Source organism: Neomonachus schauinslandi, chromosome 2 (assembly GCF_002201575.2).
Source record: "Neomonachus schauinslandi chromosome 2, ASM220157v2, whole genome shotgun sequence".
Classification (NCBI taxonomy): Eukaryota; Metazoa; Chordata; class Mammalia; order Carnivora; family Phocidae; genus Neomonachus; species Neomonachus schauinslandi.
In genome coordinates this window covers 38,741,621-38,764,316 of record NC_058404.1, presented here as the reverse complement: position 1 = coordinate 38,764,316, position 22,696 = coordinate 38,741,621, and the positions used below count along the sequence as shown (strand labels likewise).

The 22,696-nt window shown below is 52.1% G+C and overlaps 1 protein-coding gene across 2 annotated transcripts in view; it reads left to right on the top strand.

Annotated features, from left to right (window-relative positions):
- Positions 1-478: 478 nt before the first annotated feature.
- The window catches only part of ANK1 (ankyrin 1), a 207,622-nt gene continuing 185,404 nt past the window's right edge, over positions 479-22,696 (top strand). For both annotated transcript variants that reach the window (XM_044912835.1, XM_044912834.1), the window contains exon 1: positions 479-604. In XM_044912835.1, coding sequence (XP_044768770.1) covers positions 479-604 — 126 coding nt within the window. The remainder of the gene's footprint in view (positions 605-22,696) is intronic.

Genomic DNA, 22,696 nt, shown 5'->3' with positions numbered 1-22,696 from the left:
CGGGCCCGCCGGGCCCCCCGGCCGCGAGCGGCCCCCGCGCCCTCCTGCGTTAACTGCTGGAGTCCGCCTCCTCCCCGGCCCGCTCGCCGCTCGCCGCAGTACGAGCCGCCTCCCCGCCCCCACCCCCCGCGCCGCCGCCGCCGCCGCCGCCGCCGCAGGAGAGGGAGGGAGGGACGGAGGGAGGGAGGCGGCGGGGCCGAGCCCAGAGCCCGTCCCGGGCGCTGGCGAGCGAGCTCCGGCCACGGCGGGAGGCGCCATCCGGGGGCCGCCGGGCAGCCGCGGCGCGCCTCGCCCTCCGAGCGTCTCGCAGCCGCCTCCCCGGCCGACCCGGCCGCATCCTTCCCGCGGTGGGTAAAGAAGCTCCCCCTTCCGCGGAGCAGAGACTCATTTTTTTTTTTCCTCCTCGGGAGGGTGTCGCCACCTGGATTGCCAAGTGTTAGGGGTCCGGGAGGCGGGGACCGGAGCACCGTGACCCGCCATGGCTCAAGCGGCCAAACAGCTGAAGAAAATCAAAGACATCGAGGCGCAGGCCCTCCAGGAGCAGAAGGAGAAGGAGGAATCCAACAGGAAGCGGAGGAACCGCTCCCGTGACCGAAAGAAGAAGGTAAGAGGGGGGCGGCGGCGACAGCCCGGCGGCAGAGGCGCCCTGGAGGTGGCCGCTGGGGGAAGGGGCTCGGCGGACCTAAGAACGAGGGGGGGGCGCGAGGACCCGGGCGCCGGCGGAGTTGATGCCGCTCGAGACTGGAGGGCGCGGGGTGGAAGAGGAGGAGGGAAGAGGCTTCGGTGCGGCGGGGCAGAGGACAGGGCAAGAGGCTGGAAGGGCAGAGCGGGCGGCCAGGAGGCTGAAGGCGCGCAGAAGCCCGCCGGCCCGCCGGCCGCGGAGACCTTTCAGCACCTTGGACAGATGCCGGGAGGCCCGCTCCGCTCTGGGAGGAACTTTTCCGGCCTCTGGGCGGCCCGCGAGGGTGATGGGCTGCTCCTCTCCGGCTCGCCGCCTCTCCTGGCTTTGCAAGGAAGCTGGTTTGGGGAAATGCGGCTCCGGGCTCCCGAGGCTGCTCTGCCGGGCGCCTCCCCCGGTGACCCACGCTCCCACAAGGAGAGCTTCGTTCCCCTGTCTCTGAACCAGGGGTTCTCCTGTCCTTCCTCGACCCTTCTCGAGCCCAGGAAGGGCCTTTCCTAACCCTCCGAGTCCAGAGGCAGAAAGGCATGCCCCCGGGGCATTTGGCAGCATCCTATGTTTGGGTCACTCAAGATGAGCGACTGATGGCCAGGAGGGGAAGTTCCTTTGGAAGCCAGACACGGGTGCTGTCCAGCTTGGCCCAAGGGCCTGGTCAGAGAACAGGTCTGCCTTTTTGTGGAGGAGTGCTGAGACAAGATATCTCCCTGCCCCCACCCCATGACCCAGACCCCTTAAAGCAGCTGTTGGTGTGTTGAGCACTCCTTCTGGGTCTGAGGTCTCCCTACCCCTGACTCAAAGCACCTCTAGAAACACCTTTGGTGAGAAACACCTCTTAGTCTGAAATATCTTTCATTGCAAAGGGAGGGTGTGGTTAATTGGGCAGAGGGCTCCAGCTAAGAGGTGTTTTAGAGGCCCCCCTCCCCCCATGGAGGAGGCCAGCAGTACATGGATGCAGTTCTGGGAAGTGGAGGTAGGGCTGAACTCCAACGTCAGGAGAGCCATTTTAACCCAAAGAAGTCCGTGTGTGGCACAGCCTGCAAGCTTACTCACCAGGGAATGGGACCCCTCAGGGTTCCAGGCAGAGGCACTGGTCTTGATTGAGAAGGAAATGTTTTTGGTTTTGGGTGCCCCCCCCCCGAAATTGTCTCACTCTGAGAAAGAAGTTTGGAGCCTTGGTTGACAGCAGAGTGTGGAGAAAAGACAGCTTGTGGGTCATACTCCACTTAGCAGTGGGTCAGCAGGACCAACATCAGGCCTTTTCCTAGAGATGAGACACAGGGGCAGAGATGTTCTCTGACTGTAACCGAATTAACCAGCCCACTCTAGGCTTTCCTGCACCCCTTCAAGAGCCAGCCCCTCCTCCCTCAAGGGATTTCCATGGTGTGTGTAAATAGTAGTTTCCCAAAGGCACCACCCCTTTAGCAGGACGGAAAAAGAGGCCTTCCCCAAACCTATGGTGAATCAGAGTTTGGGTTGGTGCCACTTAGAGAATCTCAAGTCCTTCTGCTAGGGTCTGAAATACCAGAGCCCATCCTGTGAGTCAGGCAGGGGGAAGTCTGGTTATATCTGACAGTGTTCACCCACTTTCTTGGCATGAATGTAAATTTCTTGTTAGAAAAGCGTGCTCTCTATTTCCATTCCTGCCGATTGCTTTAGGAGCCAAGCCCATCCTCTCCCAAACTGCTCACTCAGTGTTTTTATCCCACTTCTTGCTCTGGAGCTTCCTCCTTGATGCTCCTGATACCTTAAATAATTTTTTTTGAGCAATAGTCAAACAGAACTCTCCCTTCTTCTCTTTTTTGGTTTCTTTTCATCCTATGAAGCTCCCTTCAATATAAGTCTGCATCCCGACTGCATATAATACACACACTTAAGAGTGGCAATCTCAATATTCTTTTTACCTCTTTGGTCTTAATCTTTACCTTCTTATGAACTTTATGTCCATTTTGAGTGCTAGATGAAAATAGATTTTCCTCCCCCTGAGTTGTGTTATTTTGTTTTATAGCTGGTCATAGCATACTGCGTCAATAAGCATTCAGAAATCTCCCATACAGATATTCATTATTTTATGCAGTACCCTGGGTGCTAGGACTGATTCAACAATAATAGGGAAATCTTAAGTCAAAGTGATAGTGGTAACATAAACTCGCAGAGCCGATTCTTGGGGCAAGGAGGGTATGGTATGGGGTGAGGTGTGGGGTGCTTTCTTTGTATTCCATAATAATTTTGAGGTCTCTTAGCTATGGGCATAGTCTTGAGGGCCATCTCAGAGACTAGAGTTAAAATTTATAGCAAAATGCAAAATCACAAGAAGGTGGAGGGCCCTGGAGGGAAAGGTGAGGGAGACAGAACCATGCAGAAAGAGATATTTAGAGGAGGCAGAGGACGCTCCTGTAGGGGCTGGGGAAGCAGATGGCCAGGGTTGAAGGTTCATATGAGGTCAAGTCTAACCTGGGCCAATGAAGGAATGTTTGAAGGGAAAGATGATTAAAATCAAGCAGGTGAGGACTTTACTGTTGGTCACCACAGACTGGGGCTGCCGTGGAACCATCCTTGTCATCAGCACGAAGAAAGAACTTCAGAGATGCAAGTGAAAATTTTATTCCAGTGAATTGGTAATTCATAGGAATATATAGCTGAGCCAAGGGCACGCTGAATTTACGGAAAGGAAAGGTGTTTGTCCCATGGGTAACCTGCTTAGCAGGGACTGACTGAGCAGACCGAATCCCTCCCCGTTTGTAGAAAGAATCGTGGTTGTAACTTCAACACTGGTTGCAGTTTTTATGGTTGATGATATTGTGTGGGAAGGCGCTTGCTAAGGGGTGCTGTGCAACGGGGGATGGAGGCTGGTGTTGTGACGCACTGACTGACACAGATAGAAACCACCTCGACACAGGGAATTGAGCTAAAACTCTGGAGCTCTAAAAATGCCTGCATTCTTCTGGGGCTTCATTCAGGTTTCTGTTTGTGTAGCACGCATCCTTGTCAGATGCTGGCTGTTGGAGCTGCAGCTTTAAAGAAAAAAAAGTCCGGAATTTATGACATTTGCTGATAAGTCCCTTGCTTCTGAAGGTTGGGATGGAAATAAATAAATCTCAAAGCATGTGTAAAGCAGGCATTTGCATGAAGAATGAAAGCTTTCGAAGGCTGAGGATGCCTTGGGCACAGGAATATGTGTGCTTTTTATGTTTACCCAGGGCTTGAGGTTAGGAGAGGAGGACAGGGAGGTTGGAGAGAAAGTAAGGCCCAGCATGGGAGGAGGGTCAGAATTAAATAAAGGAGGAGAAGATGAAGGTGTGAGGGAGATAGCTAGGGAAAAGAGGGGCTGGCAGCTCAGCCCTGCTTTAAGGGGTTCCACTAATCCTACTGCCTGACATACCTGTCAGACCCTGGGATGGTGATTACTGAGCTCTCTCCTTGTCCCTGCTTCTGTCCCCCTGCTTCATCCTCTGTCCCCTCTGCTTTTGGTGAAGGAAGAGATCATACCCTATTCCTGGCTGTAGCCCCGGCGCCTGACACATAATGGGTGTGCAGTAAACGTATGGGATGATTGGTTGAATGAGCAGATTAATATATTTGTCTCTGTTTGCTCCGATGTTGTCTTGGTTATAGACACGGGTTCAGGTAAACAATATACTCTTTGACTGTCTTTTGGGGGCATCCGAAGAAAGTCTGGTATTTCTTTCTTTTCTAATCATTGGCAAAGCAATAGAGATTCACAGGCAGGCAGTGGAACGATCTAATTTTTTGGTGCAGTGAATTCCACCACAGAGCATGTAGTCAGTTCCTTGCAGGGTCTCTGCTGCACTAAATGTCAAGTGGTTTTAGCCATTTGGAACAATGGTGTTTGCACAGGGCCTCAAGGAGCCAAGAAGAAGAGAGCAGAGAACAAACCAAGCGAGCAGAGGAGTGGAACGTGGTCTTCACCACTCTGCTGTGCAGTGGTGCCCATCGGTCTTTCCAGACCAGGCAGGGCTCCCCGGAGAGTGCTCAGCCCCCCTCGCACGGCGGGACAAGACCCCACTCCCGGACTGCAGACCTGTCTTTGTGTGATCCCGTGACTGGACTTGCAGGGGAGACTTGGGGTGACGTGCACGAGTCCAGAGTGGGTCGAGGCCAGGAGGATGATGGGGGTGGGGTGGGGGAGGGGTGAGCAAGAGTGGGATGAAGGGAAGGAAGTTAAGCCCGAGCGTCATGTGGGCCCACGTCTTCTGATGGTAAGGGTCTCAGATGTAAACTTCTGCTGTTGTCTGCAAATGAGTTTATCCTTTCAATCTGAGATATAGCAGACAGGATCCAAAGAGAATGATGTTCCACAGACGTCTTTAAATCTGGGTCCTGTTGCCGCATCACATCACGAGTATATGTTGCAGTATGAATTAATATTTGTATATAAAGTCTCTGGCTTTTGAATAGCATAGTCATGGTACATTGCACGTTCATTATTAAATGCGTTATTTTATTAGTTGTGAGCCTTTAAAATATACCACAACCCTGCTTTGGCATCTCTTCTTATTTTAGTGCCTTGGGACCCTCCAAAAACGGCCGTAGCCCTGCCTTTCTGGAGCTCTGGGAGCTACCGGCAGCGGCTGAAGTTGTGCGAACTTTCCCAGCCTGCTCTAGGTTCATCTCCCAACCCAGTGCTTTGAAGCAGCCCCGCTGCGGGGACAGTGGCATTGGGGCTGTTCCCTGGCTGCTCCCGACCCCTTTGCCAGACCAGGAGAGCAGGGTGTTGTGAGCACAGACACTACACCCTCAGTGATGTCCAGCACTCCCTAGTTTGCACATCTTTTGCTCCTCACAGCCACTGCTCAAAGTAAGTGGGTTGGCAGCCCAAACTCAGAGCCCGAAACAAACGGCCTCCCCGTGAAGGGGACCGTGCGGCAGCCCTGTGACCTGTCTCTTCTCTTGTTCAGCCTAGCGAAGTGCTGGCTCACTGGTTCTGCTTATCTCCTCTCACTATGGCTTTTTCTTAACCCCAGTCTGAGGCTCCTTCCTTCTCCTTTCAACAAAAATGAACGGACACTAGTGAATGGGAACCACGTGCGGGCACTTTTCATCCCCATGCTTTGCCTCCATAAGGCCTTTGTAGAGGTAGATCTCTCATCACTTCTTCCCCTTCGGTGTCCGAGCCCATCACTCCATTCTTCAAGGAACCCTTCCTGAATGCCCTCCTCACCTCCACCCCATCGTTCCTTCTCCACCTTGTCGACCTTTGTCCTAGGGTGTGTGTGTGCGATGCGCATTCTTGTTTTATCCTTTCTACTAAACTGATTTCGGAAGAGTTGGCCCTACAGAATTGGAACCAACTAAATCTATTTTTTCCTGAATTATTCTGACTAAAGCAAAGTCATCAATGTTTGGTTTTTGAAAAAAGCAAATAAGCTTTCCTTGGCTCCATATCTCCATTTCCGGTTCTGGAAAAACAGCTCAAAAGCCTCTCTTCTACAGTGTGCTGGGCTAGGAGCCGGTCCTGGATTGCAGTTCCAGCTACATGTGCGTGTATAAGCCTCTGAATTTCTCTGAGCCTCAGTTTGCTCATCTGCAAAATAGGGATGAGAATCAAATGAATGTGCTTTGTAAACTTTAAAACTCCCATGATATTCAAAAGGTTATAGTTAATAACGTAATGATTATTTTATAAATAACATAATGATTATTAAATTATTCTTTCTAATGAATCCAATACCAGAGCTCTTGCCTGGCCTTCCAGTTGGTGGTGTGAAATTTTGATGTGTGCCTGGGAAGGCCAGCACATTATTACTTCAGTGCTGGTAAATGAGAAAAGGGTACTTTAAATCATATCTTCATTTCATTTTCAGGAAAGGAATGAATTTCCCATTTTGACAAGATTTATTATTGCAGACTTAGTTATCTCCATGGGTCCAGTCTAAAACTTTGAGATGGGCTTTATTAAAGTCCTGCATGGCAATTGTAGCTGTCAGTCAAAAGGGGAACATGAAAGTGGTTCCTAAATTTTCTTAGAATACCATCACCGGCAGAGCCATGGCTGATAAATCCAGGGTGTGTGATATCACAGATAATGGAACACATGGTGTTATGGGCAGACCAGACCCCTCCAGGGAGACTCTGTGCATCTTAAGAGTGCAAGCGTAACACATACACCAAGAAAGGAGAATGTGCATTATGGACGCTCAAAGCTAAAGCAAAGAAGATTTAATGGTCAGCCAATTAAAAAAACAAACAAACTTTTTTCCTTTGCTTCCAATGTGACTGGATGGTTCCCTTCAAAGAGAATTTCTCCGTGTCTTTGCTAAGGCGATAATACATATTCCGTTTCCGTTAGTACATTTTTGTCCATTTCAGAGCATCGTTGACAATGCTACTGCAAAGCAAGCTGCTTTGTTTATCAAAGGAGGGGTCTGTATGTATCGAGAGCCTGCGTGTCCTACAGGCATTGTCTCCCTGCAGCCTCGCAGAGCACAGCTCAAGCCCAGCCTGGCTTCCGAGCTTATTCGCAGACCTCAGCACGAGGCTGCCTGCTTAGGTATATGATGCACGCCCAGGGCAGTCAAGGCTGTGTGAGGCACCCAGAGGGGAGACAGCACAGACGTACCTCCCCTGCCTTCACCAGAAGGACTTGCAAATTCGTGGGAAGGCTGCCGGAGGAGGAAGTAGCCCAGGGCAGAATGGAGGCTGGTGATTTGGGCTTAGGACCGAAGTGCTGGCATCTGATTCCTGTTGGGACATGCGTGTTCAGAGGCTCCTCTGTAGGTCTCAGGAGCAGCCTGCGTGACCGTGAGGGGTCTGTGCAGGCACCCGGGTTAAGACAACAGGCCAAATGAAGGAGTGGCTGAAAACTGAATCCTGGGGATTACCTGCTCTATTTCTGGCTCGTCTGCCTCACAAAATGGTTATTTCCCCTTTATTTTCTGTTGTGGAGATTTCTCTGCCTACCAAGTCAGCATCTTGTCCATGAATTGTTTAATAATGTGTAGCTCTGGAGTGCCAGCATTTCTGCCATTGTCCTCTATTCTTTCCTCCTACCTGGCACTTTTGCTTGTTACGTGGAGGAATCCCTGGCCCTCTGGGGTCCTGTGCCTTCATATGAAGTGCTTGTCGACAGCTGGACTTGGTGTTAGGGCCGTGAGGCCTGGCAGGAACAGGAGGGGAGTGTGGCCCGGCTCTTGCCCATGCCCATCCATTGCTTGGATGCCCATGGTTTCATCTGCTGCCCCGAAGAAGTCAAGTGGTCTAAGTACAGCCAAGGGAGCAGGGTACAGTCAGGAAGAAGACAGGAACAGGAGGTCAGAAGGCAGTGAATGTTATTAAAGTAGAGTTGGGATAGGTAGGGACGGAGCAAGAGGAAGCCCTATAGGGAAAAGGAAGGAGGTCCGTGACTCCTCCACTCAGTTCTGAGATTGAAAGGGCAGCCCCAAACACCCAGGGTGAAACCCACCAGAAAAGAGATGGGATAATGGGCCTAGAGGCCCCACAGCTTTGCTAGTATCAGACCAGCTTGGGGAGAGGGCTTGTCATCCGCAGACCTGCCCCATCTCCACCTGCAGAATCTGACACTGGGTGCGGGTGGGGCCAGGCACCTGCGTGTCCAGCAAGCTCCCCTCCGGTAAGGCTTGCACAGAGCTAACCGGAGAGCTTTTATTCTAGTAGAGCGATAGGCTTCCTTCTCCACAGGACTGGCCACAATGCTAAAGTCAACCCTTTACTTGCCCACTTCCTTTGGGGAGTTGGATATAGAATAAAAGAATAAGTAAATACAAATCCTCTACTCCTCACTTCTTTCTTTCATCTCCTGGTTTGATCTTCCCTTAGTCTTGTCACAATCCATCAACTTATTCCCATAACTCTGCTAGAACAAAGGCTCTCTCGTTAGCTCTGTGCAAGCCTCACCTGAGGGGAGCTTGCTGGACACGCAGGCGCCTGGCCTCTCCCTCCACCCAGCGTCAGACTCCAATTCCCCATAGGAAGGGGGCAAGTAAAGGGTTGGCTTAAGCACTGTGGCCAGTCTCATGGGGGAAGTAAGCCTGGTCAGGGCCAAGAGATGGGTGGCCTGGGGAGGGGGCCCGGGAGGCTTCTGGAGGTTGAGGCTGGGTCTTCAGTGGGCCGGGCCATTCAGCTGAGGCAATAGCGTGTGTGGAGGGTGGGTGAGAGGGTCTGGAGGGGGCGGTGGGCTGGGAACTGTGGGCCCAAATGTGGGAACAAAGAGAGCAGGGTGAGGCAGCCCTGGATGGGGCAGCAGAGAGAGCTAAGGCAGGGGCCCAGCTGTGTCCACAGGGCAGAGGCAACCTGAGGGGCTCCAGGCAGAAGTCTGAAAGGTTCCCGTGCCTTGACACAGAAACTCTGTGACATGCTGAGGGATAATGCAGCTGAGGGGCAGGCTGGTTTGAGCTGGGGCGGCTCCTGGGGACGGAGAACATGTGGCCAATGAGCTATTTGGGTGGTAGAGAAAATTGGTCTTTGTTGTAGTAGAGTGAGTACCAATAAGTAGTCAAGGCTGATCTGTAGTAGGTTTCACTTTGACTTATATTAACCTATTTGCCTGTGTGTGTATATGTGTATACGATTAGATGTCCACACGACCTCATTTCTGATTTGGTGTTGGACTAGTTAGTTGGCGATGCCTTTCATTGAACCAGGAAAGCGGAGGGGAACAGCTTAGGAAGAAAATGATGAGTCCTTTTGGGAGCATGGATTGTCAGGTAGCTTCCTGGAGCTCTTGGTTGAGAGAGGGAGAGAGCTAATAGAAAATGTTCTTAAATATCAGGGAGTCTGTTGGGCTGGTGGTGGAAAGGAGAGGTGTCGGTTCCAGTCCGCGCTCTCCAGCAAGGCCCTGGAGTGCCGATCTTCCGGGTGATCGCTTTAACTAGGGCACATGCACGTGACAAAGCCTACCGGCCATGTGAAACTAAGAAATCTGACTGGTGGACACTCCTGTCTGCAGGGAAGGCAAGTCCCCGGGCTTGGGGTGGGCTGTGGGGAGGCAGGACTAACTCACTTTTCAATGAAGGACTTCAGCACCATCGCCCATATGGCAAAATGCTATGCATTCACTACAAATGCTGCTTAAAAGAATTTGTTTTTAAGAATATGTTTCTAATAAAAAAGTAGGAATATGCTTAAGATGTAATGTAATTAAAACTGCAATGTAATGTAATGAAAAGAAAAGGCAGAGGATGCCCTGCTTGTCAGAAAGGATAGCCAGCCTTCTCTGCCTCTGTGTCTGGATTGAAAGCTGGGATTTATAGATGACGTCACACCCCCAATAAAGAATTCCAAGGTGATGTGGACTAGAGCCAAGTAGGTAACAGAATGTACTGGCTCAAAGTGGAGCTGGAGTGTGGCCCCAAAAGTCTGGGCAGTTGGGTCTTGGCATGTGAAGCCATCCATTGTAAACCAACTTGAAAATGTGTGTGTGTTGGGTCTAATCATCCATTCTGCAGCCAGAGTGATCTTCCAAAAATGCAAATCAGATTTTGACACTCCCTCTTTTAAATCCTTCAGTGGCTTCCTAATTGCCCTTAGAATATAGTCCAGGCTCATTACTCTGGGCTCCTTAGACCCCCCTCGCTGCCCCAGGCTAGCCCATAACTGCCTTTCCCATTTCATCTCTTTTCTGCATGCTGCACTCAGCTGGACTCTGAGCTTCTTCTAGTACTTCGGATATGTGTGCTTTCTCTGCCTTTAGATCTTGCTGTTTGTTGAGTCTTTTTTTTTTTTTTTTTAAGTAAGTGCTACACCCAACGTGGGGCTTGAACTCATGACCCCGAGATCAAGAATCGCATGCTCTACCCACTGAGCCAGCCAGGCGCCTCTGTCTACAGCATCTTTTGCCTCACACACTAATGCCAACTCTTCTGTCAGAATTCAGTGTGAACATTGCCTCCCAAGTCCTAGACGAGGTTAGGTTACCCTGCCCCATATTATTCCACTATGCTCATGTTGCAAGGTGACCAGAAACGTCAGAGGACTTCAGTGTTTGTCAGGGGGTCATCTTTGATTGTGATGTCGAAGCAGCAATGAAGAGATGCGAGCTTTGGAGTGAGATGGATTCAGATGGCCGTGCATTGGTGTCCTGGCTCAGATGTTTACTAGCTGGGAACTTTGGGCAAGTTGCTCAATTACCCTCCCTGAGTGTCAGTGGTATTTATAAGGTAGAGAAAGTAATATGTACCACTCAACCATGCAGGGTTGTTGCAAGAATTGAGTGAGGGGCGTCTGGGTGGCTCAGTCGTTAAGCGTCTGCCTTTGGCTCAGGTCATGATCCCAGGGTCCTGGGATCGAGCCCCGCATCGGGCTCCCTGCTCAGCGGGAAGCCAGTTTCTCCCTCTGACCCTCCCCCTGCTTGTGTTCCCTCTCTCGCTGTCTCTCTCTGTCAAATAAATAAATAAAATCTTTAAAAAAAAAAAGGATTGAGTGAGTTAATATATGTAAAGCACCCAATAAATGTCTGCTCTAGGATCTCGGTCACCACACACACCCATCTCCCACAGAGCAACCGATAAATCCAAGACATGAGCATAAACAGCCTGTGGATGTGGGGGTGGGGTGGCAGAGAGAAACACGTCTGCACTTAGACCACCAAATGGATAAATCAATGAAGATTTTTAAAAATGTGACCACTGGCCTTTTCCTCTTTGACTCTAAATAAAACTTTGCCTGTCCTGTGCGCCTCAGCCTTTGACCTCGTTCTTGAGCAGACCTGCATTGGGGGGGACATCTGGACTGCAAGCCGTGTGGATGAATCTTGACACTTTCACTCCACGTGGGTAGCACCCCACGCCTGACAGGACCTAGAAAGGGGGTTGGAAAAAACGTTATGATTCTGTACCAGGGTGAAGCTCTACCATCAGCAGGTAGGACGTTTAAGGATGTTGCCCATGAATCCGCCATTCTCTGCCCCAGCCTGTGTCTCCAGTGCTCTTGCTTGTGTATCATTCCTGCAATAACCTCCTCTAGGCTTTGCCTTTCCAATCCAGTCTTTACCTGAGAGCAAGAGTCATGCTTTTACAAACACTGTGTGATAGGCATCCCCTTCCCTCACAAGGACCCTCACAGCTCCCAAGGCCACTCATGATCTGCCTGCCACTGGGGTCTTATCCTTCATCACCCCCCCTCACTGTGCTCCCAGGGCCCGTGGTGCTCCCAGCCCTGCAACTTCACATGCCGCGCCCACTCTGGAACTCAGCCTACTCCCTACTCTCTCTTAGGGCCCAGCTTCCCTTCCTCCAAGCAGCTCTCCTGAATCTGGGTCAGAGATGCGATAGAAGGGGTGCCAGCTCTGAAGGGAGGCCGGGGAGGTGGTGTCCAGGATCCCTTCCCACTCAGCCACTATATATGGGTCCAGGGAGTTTCCCAAGCCTTTTAAAGCTAATGGCACTTTCAACTAAGTCCCAGGACAACTCAGGATTATGGACCCAGTCCGGAAATGAAACTAAATCATTACCTGGCATTTCTCAATTAATGGAGCCTCTCCTGGGGCACCTGGTGGCACAGTCGGTTGAGCCTCTTGACACTTGGTTTGGCTCAGGTCATGATCACAGGGTTGTGAGATCGAGCCCCGTGTCAGGCTCCACACTCAGCATGGAGTCTGCTTAAAACTCTCTCCTTCTGCCCCTCCCCCTCTCAAATAAATAAATAATAAAATAATGGAGCCTCTCCTTCCTTCCATACCACCCCTCTGATTTGCAAGCATTAACTACTTGTGGTTGTGGATGAAAAGAACAGACTTGGAGTTAAGAGAGCCGAGTTCTGCTTCTTTTCCACTCTCTTGTGTAGCTTTGGATGCTTCTTTGAGCCTCAGTTTCCCTTCCTCTAAAATAAGGGGATTGATTTAGAGGGCTTCTGGGGGCGGTGCGTACAGTGATTCTGAGATTCTGTGAATTTACAAGGCCAGCCTCAGGTGTGCTGACAGAGAAATCTGGGGGCAGGGGAGGCTGTCTTGTGTTGTGGTCGAGCTCTAATGGATACCAGGCTGCAGGGCATAGGAATGTTAGCAAAAGTGTGAAAGAGCGCTCAGCGTAGGGTTCTGGTCCAGCTGGCTGATCCTCATCCCATCCAGTCTATTACTCCCACGACACTGCTGTTCCTATGGACGGGTCAAGGAGAGAAGGTGTGCTGATAAAGCATGGGAGTTACTTGGGCTGTTGGAAGGTCTCCATGCTCAAGGTGAACAGATCCCGTCCTTGGGGGTGTATGTTTTTGGAGAGCCTGAATAATCAGACTCCCCTGTGGCTCCATAAACCTCCTGCTGAAGCCAGTAAGGTGCCTCCTTCTATGTTTGCAACAAAGTGTAACCTCTGGGAGGGCAGAGAGTACCTGCCGCAGGTGAACAGAGAAGTCAGGAGGCAGAGCGCCTTCTATTTTCAGTGCAAGGTGACTGGATGTGTCACACGCTGAGTTGCTTTCAAGGTCATGAGCAAAGCGAGCCTCGTCCTCCAGTGGAGCTTGGGGGAGCCCAGGAGGCCCTGACTCCAGTGGGGGAGGGGGCTCGAGCAGCCCTTGCTGCCTGTGTTTTCCTGGAAAGCAGACTCAGGCAAACCCATGGCCCAAAGCACAGGCAGTTTGCTGTTGGATACACGATGTGGTTTGCCAGACAATCATGGCTTTTTTAGAGACTCCCTTTTAGAGATGAATTACGCATTTTTGGAAAATCCCAGCTTCATCACTGACTGAGTTTCCAAGGAGTGAGTATTATCAAGGAGAGGTCAGTACTCCCGTTCAGCCCCAACTGAAGGTCTTCAGGCTGTGCCCCAGTGGCCCTGTCCTTCTGTCCGGAATGCAGGGCTCACTGGTTTTAATGGAAGCCCCCGACGCCGAGAACCTGTCACATTTTCTCCAGTGGCTGCTCGGCTAGGGCTGGGGAGAGGCAGGACAGAAGTGTCCCAGGAACGGGGCGTCCTGTCCAGGCTGCTGTTGAACTGGAACCTTCTCCAGTGGTCGCATCTTTCGGGAGATGAGCCCCTGAATATTCAGGCCTCAGAGAGCCCCGGGAGCCGGGGAGCCGGCGCCTCGAGGACAGTAGCCGTGGTTGCAGCATCCAGTGCATTGTTTCACTTGTCCTCCTGATGGCCCTTTGGAGAAGCAAGGAGCAGCTTTTCCATTTCGCACGGGAGGAAAGTGGGGTTCAGGAAGATTAAGTGCGTTTCACATGCTAGTGAGCACTGGAGCTGGGGCTGAAATGTTGGACATGTCTCACTAAAGTCCTGGTTTTTTATAACAAGCAGGCAGTAGCAGATGTGGGGGGTTGGGGACCAAGCCATGTCGCCTTCTGTTTTCTTTCTTTATTATTTTTTTTTTTTGTCTATCCGTTGCCTACCCAGCTTCTGGGAGGAGAACAGCGAGGCCCGGCCGTAGGTGGCTGATGTTCCCTCCACTGAAGGAGAGGAGGGAAGGCAAGAGGCACCTCTGAGCTGCACACCCCTTACTGGAGCCCACTTAGCCCGAGGGGCTGGCACAACAGCCCAGTGAGGACCTTGGAGGGCTCAGGAAGGTTAAGTAACTTGCCCAAGGTCATACATCTGATGAGAGCGAGGGTTGAAGTTCACACCAGTTACCTGATTTGGAAACCTTCACCTTCCTGCCTCTGGGGCTGTTCTGAGGATCAAGGGAAATGAAAGTAAGTGCCTCAGGGGAGGACGCGGGGCACGTAAGCACTAACATAGAGCCCAGGGCTTGGTGAGAATGCCACCCTTGACTCGGAGGTAAAATACCACCCCCACCGCCCTCCATGGTCCTCCAGAGCAAGTGGGAAGAGAAGGCGTGCATTCCCTGAAACAGAGCCAACACCGCAGATACGGGTCTAGCAATGGAGACATAGACATGAGGTGGAGGTGAGGATGGGGATGCAGGTGCGGATACAGACACAGATATGGATGCAGAGAGACCCAGGGCTATGGCTGGACACGGGGATCCCGACAGACAGACACACAAGGCAGGGCATGACCAGGGCCAGAGAATGGGAACAGGAGGAACCAAGGCTGCTGGTCCTGACTGTGCCCCTCAGGAAGTGGCTGGGTGACCTCGGGAAAATCACGTCACCTCTCTGGGCCTCTGTTTTCTCACCTGTAGAACGGAGGGTCCGGAGTGGGCTAGCTGATATAGCAGATTGGAAGGGACCCTGGAGATCTCATACCCCATCCCTTCCTGGGGAAACTGTGGTCCAGAGAAAGGAAATGACATGTCCAGGTCATGCAGCTGTCTTTATTGGCCAAGCAAATACCAGAACCAGCTCTCCAGGCTTCCGTCTTCTGTGCTCTGGTGAGAAATTACAAGCTGTGATTCTTTGAGCACAACATGGTGGGGGGAACTCAGAGAAGGAAAGGGGGATTAGGGTTCTTCTGTTCCATGTAGAAACAGCCCCACCACATAAAGGCAGCTCAACAAGAACATGCAGAAATCGGATGTGCATTTCTGCACTGTGGGCAGAGGGTCTCTGTCCTTTGGGAGCCCCTGGGTGCCTCTGCTAGAAGGAGGCTGCAGGGAGCCCAATTTGGGCACAAAAGCCTGAGCCCTCTCCGGGCCTGGTGGAAGGAGATGTGCCCTGGATAGATTATTCCAAACTGGTTCTCGTCCCACTGCCCTAATTAATGCTCTTTGATGCCACGTGCAGCTCCGGGTAGGTTCAGGGCCCGATGCGCTGGCAGCCGTGGCCTGGGGTGGGCACTTAGTTTGTTCCGTGCATCCCTGGCCTTTGAGGCACATTCATCAAATACAACCTGCTCATTCTACAGATGGGACCTGAGGCCTGGATGCAGGCAGTGACCTCCCCAAAGCTCCTGGCTGAGCAGGGCCCGAGCCAGACGCTTCTGAGTACTATTTGGATGCAAGGTCTTGTTGCCCCTTGAGTTACTGAGTCTGCCTGCCTATCTGTCTATCCATCCATCCATCCATCCATCCATCCATCCATCCATCTATCTTAGATATCTACTATTTCACTGTGCCTCTTTCTTGGGGCAAGGGGGCACAAGAAAAGCACCTTTGCGGGTACACTGCACTCTTCACACTTGGCCTAAGTCTTCTTTCAGCTTTATATTCTTCCCTCCTTTTCCTGCTTCTCTTCATCTTCTGTAAATGATGTGCTGGTCATTTCCTACAGGCTGCCATGCCCCCCAGGCCTTGTTCATACCGTCAGTGCTGTCCACCTAAGTCTGAAACTCCTCTCCCCTGGGCTGCAAAATGAATTCCTCTTCATCTTTCAAATCCAGAAAAAAATATCACCCCTTCCAGGAAGGCTTCCCTGACTTTATTAAGCAGAAATAACCTCTTCTGTGTTCCATGAGCACTGCTAATCTCAGTGTCAGGGCACTAAGTGTTTTGTTAACATCAGAGGTAAGGCGAACTTTTGGCTGTAAAAGGCCAGAGAGCCCATATTTTTTAGTCTCTGCTGCAGGCATTCACCTCAGCCCCTGTGGCATGAAGGCGGCCGCAAATGAATGAGCATGGCTGTATTCCAATACAACCTTATTTATGGACACTGAAACTTGAATGGCATTTATTTTCATGTGTTACAAAATGTTATTCTTTTTCTCCCCCCCACCCGCCCCGCCAGCACCACTTAAAAATGTGAAAATCATTCTTCACTTGTGGGGGCTGGCTCTGACCTTGTACCGCTTGCCAATCCCGGGGTTAAATGCTTGTTTTCCTCGTTAGATGGTGCACAGGGCTGTAGCTGGTCATCTCTGCCTCCCCAGAACCTGTGGGTTGATTGAATGAATCTGGTGATGTTTATTCAACACAGACCCACGGAATAACGATCCTTAACGTCTTAAACAACTCTTTGAGTGAAGGAGGCCAATCAGGCGACACTGCTCTGATTTCACAGGCAGGACAGCTGAGGCTGTGGGACCCGGTGCCCTGGGAGAGCCTCGGGGCGCCTGCTTCCCACTTGGGCCGGGCTGTCACGGTGTCTCTGGTCCAGAGGGGCTGCTCTGAGTGCTGAGCCCTGCTCAGTTGCCGAGTGAAGCGCCGGGGAGCTGGGCCAGCAGGATGCTCAGCTGCTGGATGCAGCAGAAGCCAGCCAGGAGCACGTCTCTTGGCTGTGAAGCTAGGAACAATCTGGTGCCTGCCGCGGTGAGAGGCCTGTTGTCAGAGTGGTTTGGTTTCCTTCCTGCCTCTCTCTCGGGCACTGAGCTCCTGCAGTGGGAGGCAGCGGTGTCTGTTCTGGTGAGGAGGAATTGTTACACAGAGCTAAAATTAGGTGTTTTGTTTGAATTATGTTAATTTGACTTAATGGTTGGGGAATGTCACTGTTCTTCAGAAATCCAAGTACTCTGCCTGTCTTGGTAACACTCAGGATCCTTCGAGTGGTGCGGGGCCTCCCCATTCCCAGCACCTCCACCTTCCTGAGCTCGCTGGCCTCACAACAGACCCAGCAGCACAGTAGCCCAGAGGACGTGATCCCGTGATCCCCATTGTTCTGGACAAGGAAGTCAAGGCTGGGGGGGTGGGGGTAAGGTTCCACTCCCCAGGTCACAGCAGGTCACACAGGTCTGATTTCTGGGCGGATTCCTTTCTACTAGTGCTAGAGCTTAAAAACTCCCCCTCCGCCCCCGCCCCCCACCACTGAGGCTGGCTTCTTCCTGTGTGGACAACCAGGGCAGTGGCTCATGGACCAGCTCCTAGAAGGGAGTTATGCTTGTTTTAGTGCTCTGCTGTGACTTTTTGAAGTTGTTCGTCATTTCATTGGGGCGCCTGGGTGGCTCAGTCAATTAAGTATCTGACTCTCGGTTCTGGCTCAGGTCATGATCTCAGGGTCGTGGGATCGAGCCCCATGTCGGGCTCCACGCTCAGCGGGGAGTCTGCTTAAGATTCTCTCTCTCCCTCTCCCTCTGCCCCTCCCCCTGCTCGTGCTTTCCAAATAAATAAATAAGTGAATAAGTAAAATCTTTTAAAAAATTGTTCATCGTTTTTTAACACTGCATTTTCATTTTGCACTGGGCTATGCAAATTATGTAGCCAGGCCTGGCCGTAAGATTGTTTTCGTGGGCTAGCACTTGGATTTTTCTATCTAATTAACCTTGAGTGTGAGTTGATCTTGGCCATGGCAGCTGGGATATCTGGAGGTGCTTCTTTTTATAAATAACTGCCCCCAAACCTGTCTGAAGGTGAGCTTCCACATGGCCTCTGTTGAGAAGGCCAGGAGGTCAGCTTTCAACTCCTCTTCCTTTCACCTTTGCCTCCGGGCTGTGGGGCAGGATTGTGTGCAGGTGCATGCAGGGGATGGTTCTCACATCAGAGGTGAGGCTAAAGATGTGAGAAGGGCCCATCCCCTGTCTGTGGCTGGAGCACCACCCAGTCTTTGGGTACCGTCTCCCCAGCAGGATTAAGAATTGAGAGCCACTTCTACTCCCCAGGCCTGGTGTAGACTAAATTCTCTATTAGTTTTTGTCATGGCTGCAGGTGGCATTCGGGATGATTTTATAGGTCTCATGATGGGTTTGAGGGGCATGGGGGTCTGGTACTGCTGTTGGACACTCACCTTCCAGAATGCCAGTTTATGTGCTTTCCGTGGACCGTGTCTACCAGGAGTGATGGCATCCGTGGACGCTGACTGCCAGCTGGCTGCAGGGCCGGATGCCAAGTCTCGCCGGGCTCTGCCCTCTCCCTCCCGTGGCTGTGGCCCCTGCGCTCGCCTGTGTTCTCTTCCTCAGACACACCTAACTTGTCCCACTCGGGGCCCTTGCGTTTCAAGTTTTCTCTGTCTTCACTGTTCTCGCCAGAGCTAGCTGGCTCCTTTTCATCTGTCCCAGCTCACCCTTCGCCCACACAACCCCACACTCAGCTGCCCACCCACCCACTCTGTGACCTCATTCTGTTTGTCTTCATCAGCTGGAATTATCCTATTTCTGGTTTACTATCTGTCTCCCCCTGTCCGCATTAAAAAATAAATTCTGTGAGAACAGGGACCTTGTCTGTCTCATTCACTACTCTATTTCCAGCATCTAGAAGAATCCGTGGCACACAGTAAGTGCTTAGTGAGTATATACTGAACAACATGATGAATCATCACCACATTCTTATAAGTTAGGCACCAGTAGCCTCATCTGATAGATGGCGAGATTGAGACCCTAGAGCAATTCAGTGACTTGCCCAAAGTCTCCCAGTTTAGCAAGGAGGGCTTTTGCTGGCTCTGCAGCCGAGACGAGCCACCAGGACCCAGCTCTCCTGCCTCTCCGTGACCCTGCTGCCGGCCCCAGCCTGGAGCTCACTGAGCAGGAGAGGGTGTGCGTGTCTACAGCAGTCCCAGGCCCGCTGACTCCGTTCCTGGGGTCCTTCCGTGACAGCGTGAAAGTTTCATACAACAGCTTGGTTTGTCTAAAAAATTGGACACAGAAATGATTTTGATTTGCAAAATTTTAAACATGAGTCTTTCCATTAAATCACATTTAGTTTTACATTGATCAAATGGCCTCTATTGAAAAGGAAAAAAAATCCATGAAACCTGTCTGAACCCCCATGGATCATTCCCTGTAAACATGAGATAGCCTATGCATGACTGCTGGGAAAGGTTAAAAATGGTACAGAAATGTGAGGGATTACCACTACCCACCAAAAATGCTGCCTTCATTTCTTCGTAAAATCAATCAATCCAATGAGGATCTGGTAAGGGAATCTTAGAGGTGTCATTTTTGCATTCTTCAGCGTTGAGGTTGGAAGTCAAGCCTTTTCATGGTGTAAAGGAAAGTGCAGAGGTTTTGGTGTTAGGCCTTGGCGCACATCTGAGCCTCGGTTTTCTTACCTGTAAAATAGGTCATCAATTCCCTCCTCGACATCTCTGTGAGGCAGCAAAATTGAAAGGAAACGTTAAATGTACCCCCTCCCCACATGCAGGCTCAAGGTCAGCCCCTTTCCTGGGTGGGGTCGGGGCCATGAGCAAGGCAGGTGGCATTTCAGGCAGAAATGCCATGTGATGAGGACAGCTGGGGGGGAGGGGAGAAAGGAGGTGGGCGGGTGGGGGCCGCATCCCTGCTTTGGAGGGCTTTGGGCAGCCCCATAGGGGGCCCTGGCGCAGGCTTGCCAGCCAGGCAGCACCAAACCTACTGCTCGCAGGTGAGATCAGAATCCAGAATCTTCCCCGCGGGGGCGACAGATGCTCCGAGGCCCAAGGGCCAAGCTGGGGCAGGCAGGTCGCTCAGCGGCCGGCCGGGAAGATGGCTTCTGCTGTGGCCAAAGGCGAGGGAGGCTCCTGCCAGGGCTGGAAGGACCCCCAAAGGTGTGAGGCTCAGTGCCCAGCGAGTGTGCGTTTGTGTGTGTGGGTGCAATCCCAGCGCGCCTCCCCCAACGGGGAGCTTTGAGAAAAGAAGGCCCGGGAGGTGTGCTTGGGCCTCACTTCTCTTGCCCGGCTGCCTCCCAGCCGCTGAGGCTTGTACACCACATCATCTAAAAGCACAGCAAGAAGAACAAAGAAGGATGTTGCTACACCTCTGAGAGAAAGGGCGCCCCCGAGCTGGTGATGTGTGGGAATCCGTCCTGGCCTGGAAGGTGTGCGCTTTCCGGCCCAAGACCGTGCTACCCTGTGCTTCGGCAGCGAGGGCAGTGGACTATATGTGCTTGGCCGTTATTGGAGACCTGGCCTGGCCAAGGGAGCAAGGCGTAGGAAGTGTCTGCTGCTGTGAGTGCCGGTGTGTCTGACTATGGACGCGGAGCGGCCCCTTGGGAAGAGCTGGGGTTTTGGAGTTGGATGTGTCTGGGGTCCAGTCGAGGCTCCACCTGGTCAACTCCCTCGTAGCTTTTCTCTTCTCACCCTGTTGGTTCTCCGGTGTCAGCATCGAGGCTGTGCATCTAAGGCATGGTGTTGAGAGACCAGCGGGCTCTTGCAAGGACTTCCAGGTGCCTGGGGCAGAGGATCCCTGTCTGCATCCATGGGGACCTTGCTGGGCATCAATCTCCCTCTCCCCCCACCCCCGCAGGTAAGTGGAGGCCTCTGAGCTGGGACCTGACACTGGGAGCCTGGCACGGCTGACACTGTGTGTCAGGGGGCTGCAAGACCCCAGCTTCTGGGCAGCCATGGTCTGGAGAAACGGGAGTGGAGGGCTTGGCGTAAGGTCGGGTGAGAGAGGGAGCAGGAAGAGAGGAACCTGGTCATCCCCCCGTCCCTTCTAGCCCAGTTCCTTGTCCTCCCATCTGCCATCCTAGGCTCCATAATAGACTGAAGTAGATTGTCCCAAGGGCCCACCGCAGGGATGAAAGACGCCCCCTCTCCAGACCGCCGTGGACTCCCACCAGCCTGTCCTGCGCGTCTCGGAGCTGGGACAAAGCCTCTCATCTCATAGTTAGACGTCGTGGTTAAAGTGCCCCCTGGAGGCTCTGTCACACTGGAGAAATGGGACAGTTAAAGACAGGAAGTCGGGACCTCGAAGGGAAAACAGAGTGAGCTGAGGCCAGAGCCAGAAAGCGAAATTCTCAGTTTTTTTTTGAAGAGTGGGGCGGCTGAGACAGAGGTGTTCCAGGGCCTTCTCAGTTATAGGCCAGTGAGGGGCCGATAGCGGCATTTGTTGTCCCTGCCTTGGGAGCCCGCCTGGAGATAGAGGGAGAGGCAAAGGGGGCCCGGCCGCACCGCACAGCCCCTCTCCGGGACAGTCTGGGAGAGACGTGCTCAGCCTGCTCGGCCGCAGGCCCCCTGGGGCTGCTGAACTTTGGGAAATGCTTCCTTTGCCAGACAATGCTTACCCTAGCTCATTGGCCTTCTCCTGGGCTCAGTGCAACCCTTGGAATGCAATTTCACTTAGGAGAAACAAATGATGATGGCTGTGAGCAAAAACAAGACCTGAAAGAGCGGCCTTTCCAAGTCTCTGGCCCTGGATCGTGCCCGCGGGCCTTTCTCTGAAAGCAGCACCGGACGCTCAGTCTCTGCAAGAGCAGCGGTTTCACGGGGGGGGTCCCCCGGACAATTCCGGGTGCAGGTCCCAGGACGCATCCTCCCCACTGTGCAGCTGCCCTACCACTTCCCCGGGAGATGCCCCCAAACCTGGGCTGTTTCGCTTTGTGTCAAAGGGTCTCTTAGTATGTACACGCCTCTGTGTGTGTGTGTGTGTGTGCACGCCCACACACTTGCACGCGTAGGGGGAGGGTGTTGATGTTAAACTTGGCTGGATCCACTTGGCTCCTGGAGTAACATGTCCAGCCAAGGTCTCTGGCCATGCTCTTCCCGCCACCTGTTGGCTCAGCATATGAGGCAGAGGCAGGTCACTTCTGTGCTGGTGGCCTCTTTCCCCCAGAGGGACATGAGGTGCTTCAAGAGGAGGTGGCTTCACTCTGGAAAACAGTATGGAGGTTCCTCAAAAAGTTGAAAATAGAGCTATCATATGATCCAGCAATTGCACTACTGGGTATTTACCCCAAAGATACAAAAGTAGGGATCCGAAGGGGTACGTGCACCCCGATGTTTATAGCAGCAATGTCCACAATAGCCAAACTGTGGAAAGAGCCAAGATGTCCATCGACAGATAAATGGATAAAGAAGATGTGGTTCATATATACAGTGGGATATTATGCAGCCATCAAAAGGAATGAGATCTTGCCATTTGCAACGATGTGGATGGAACTGGAGGGTATTATGCTGAGCGAAATAAGTCAAACAGAGAAAGACATGTATCATATGACCTCACTGATATGAGGAATTCTTTTTTTTTTTTTTTTAAAGATTTTATTTATTTGAGAGAGAGAGAATGAGAGAGAGAGAACACCTGAGAGGGGATAGGGTCAGAGGACGAAGCAGACTCCCCGCCGAGCAGGAAGCCCAATGCGGGACTCGATCCAGGGACTCCAGGATCATGACCTGAGCCGAAGGCAGTCGCTTAACCAACTGAGCCACCCAGGCACCCGATATGAGGAATTCTTAATCGCAGGAAACAAACTGAGGGTTGCTGGAGTGGGGGGGGTGGGAGGAATGGGGTGAATGGGTGATAGACACTGGGGAGGGTATGTGCTCTGGTAAGCGCTGTGAATAGTGCAAGACTGTTGAATCTCAGATCTGTACCTCTGAAACAAATAACGCAATATATGTTAAGAAAAAAAAAAAAAAAAGAAGAAGAAGAA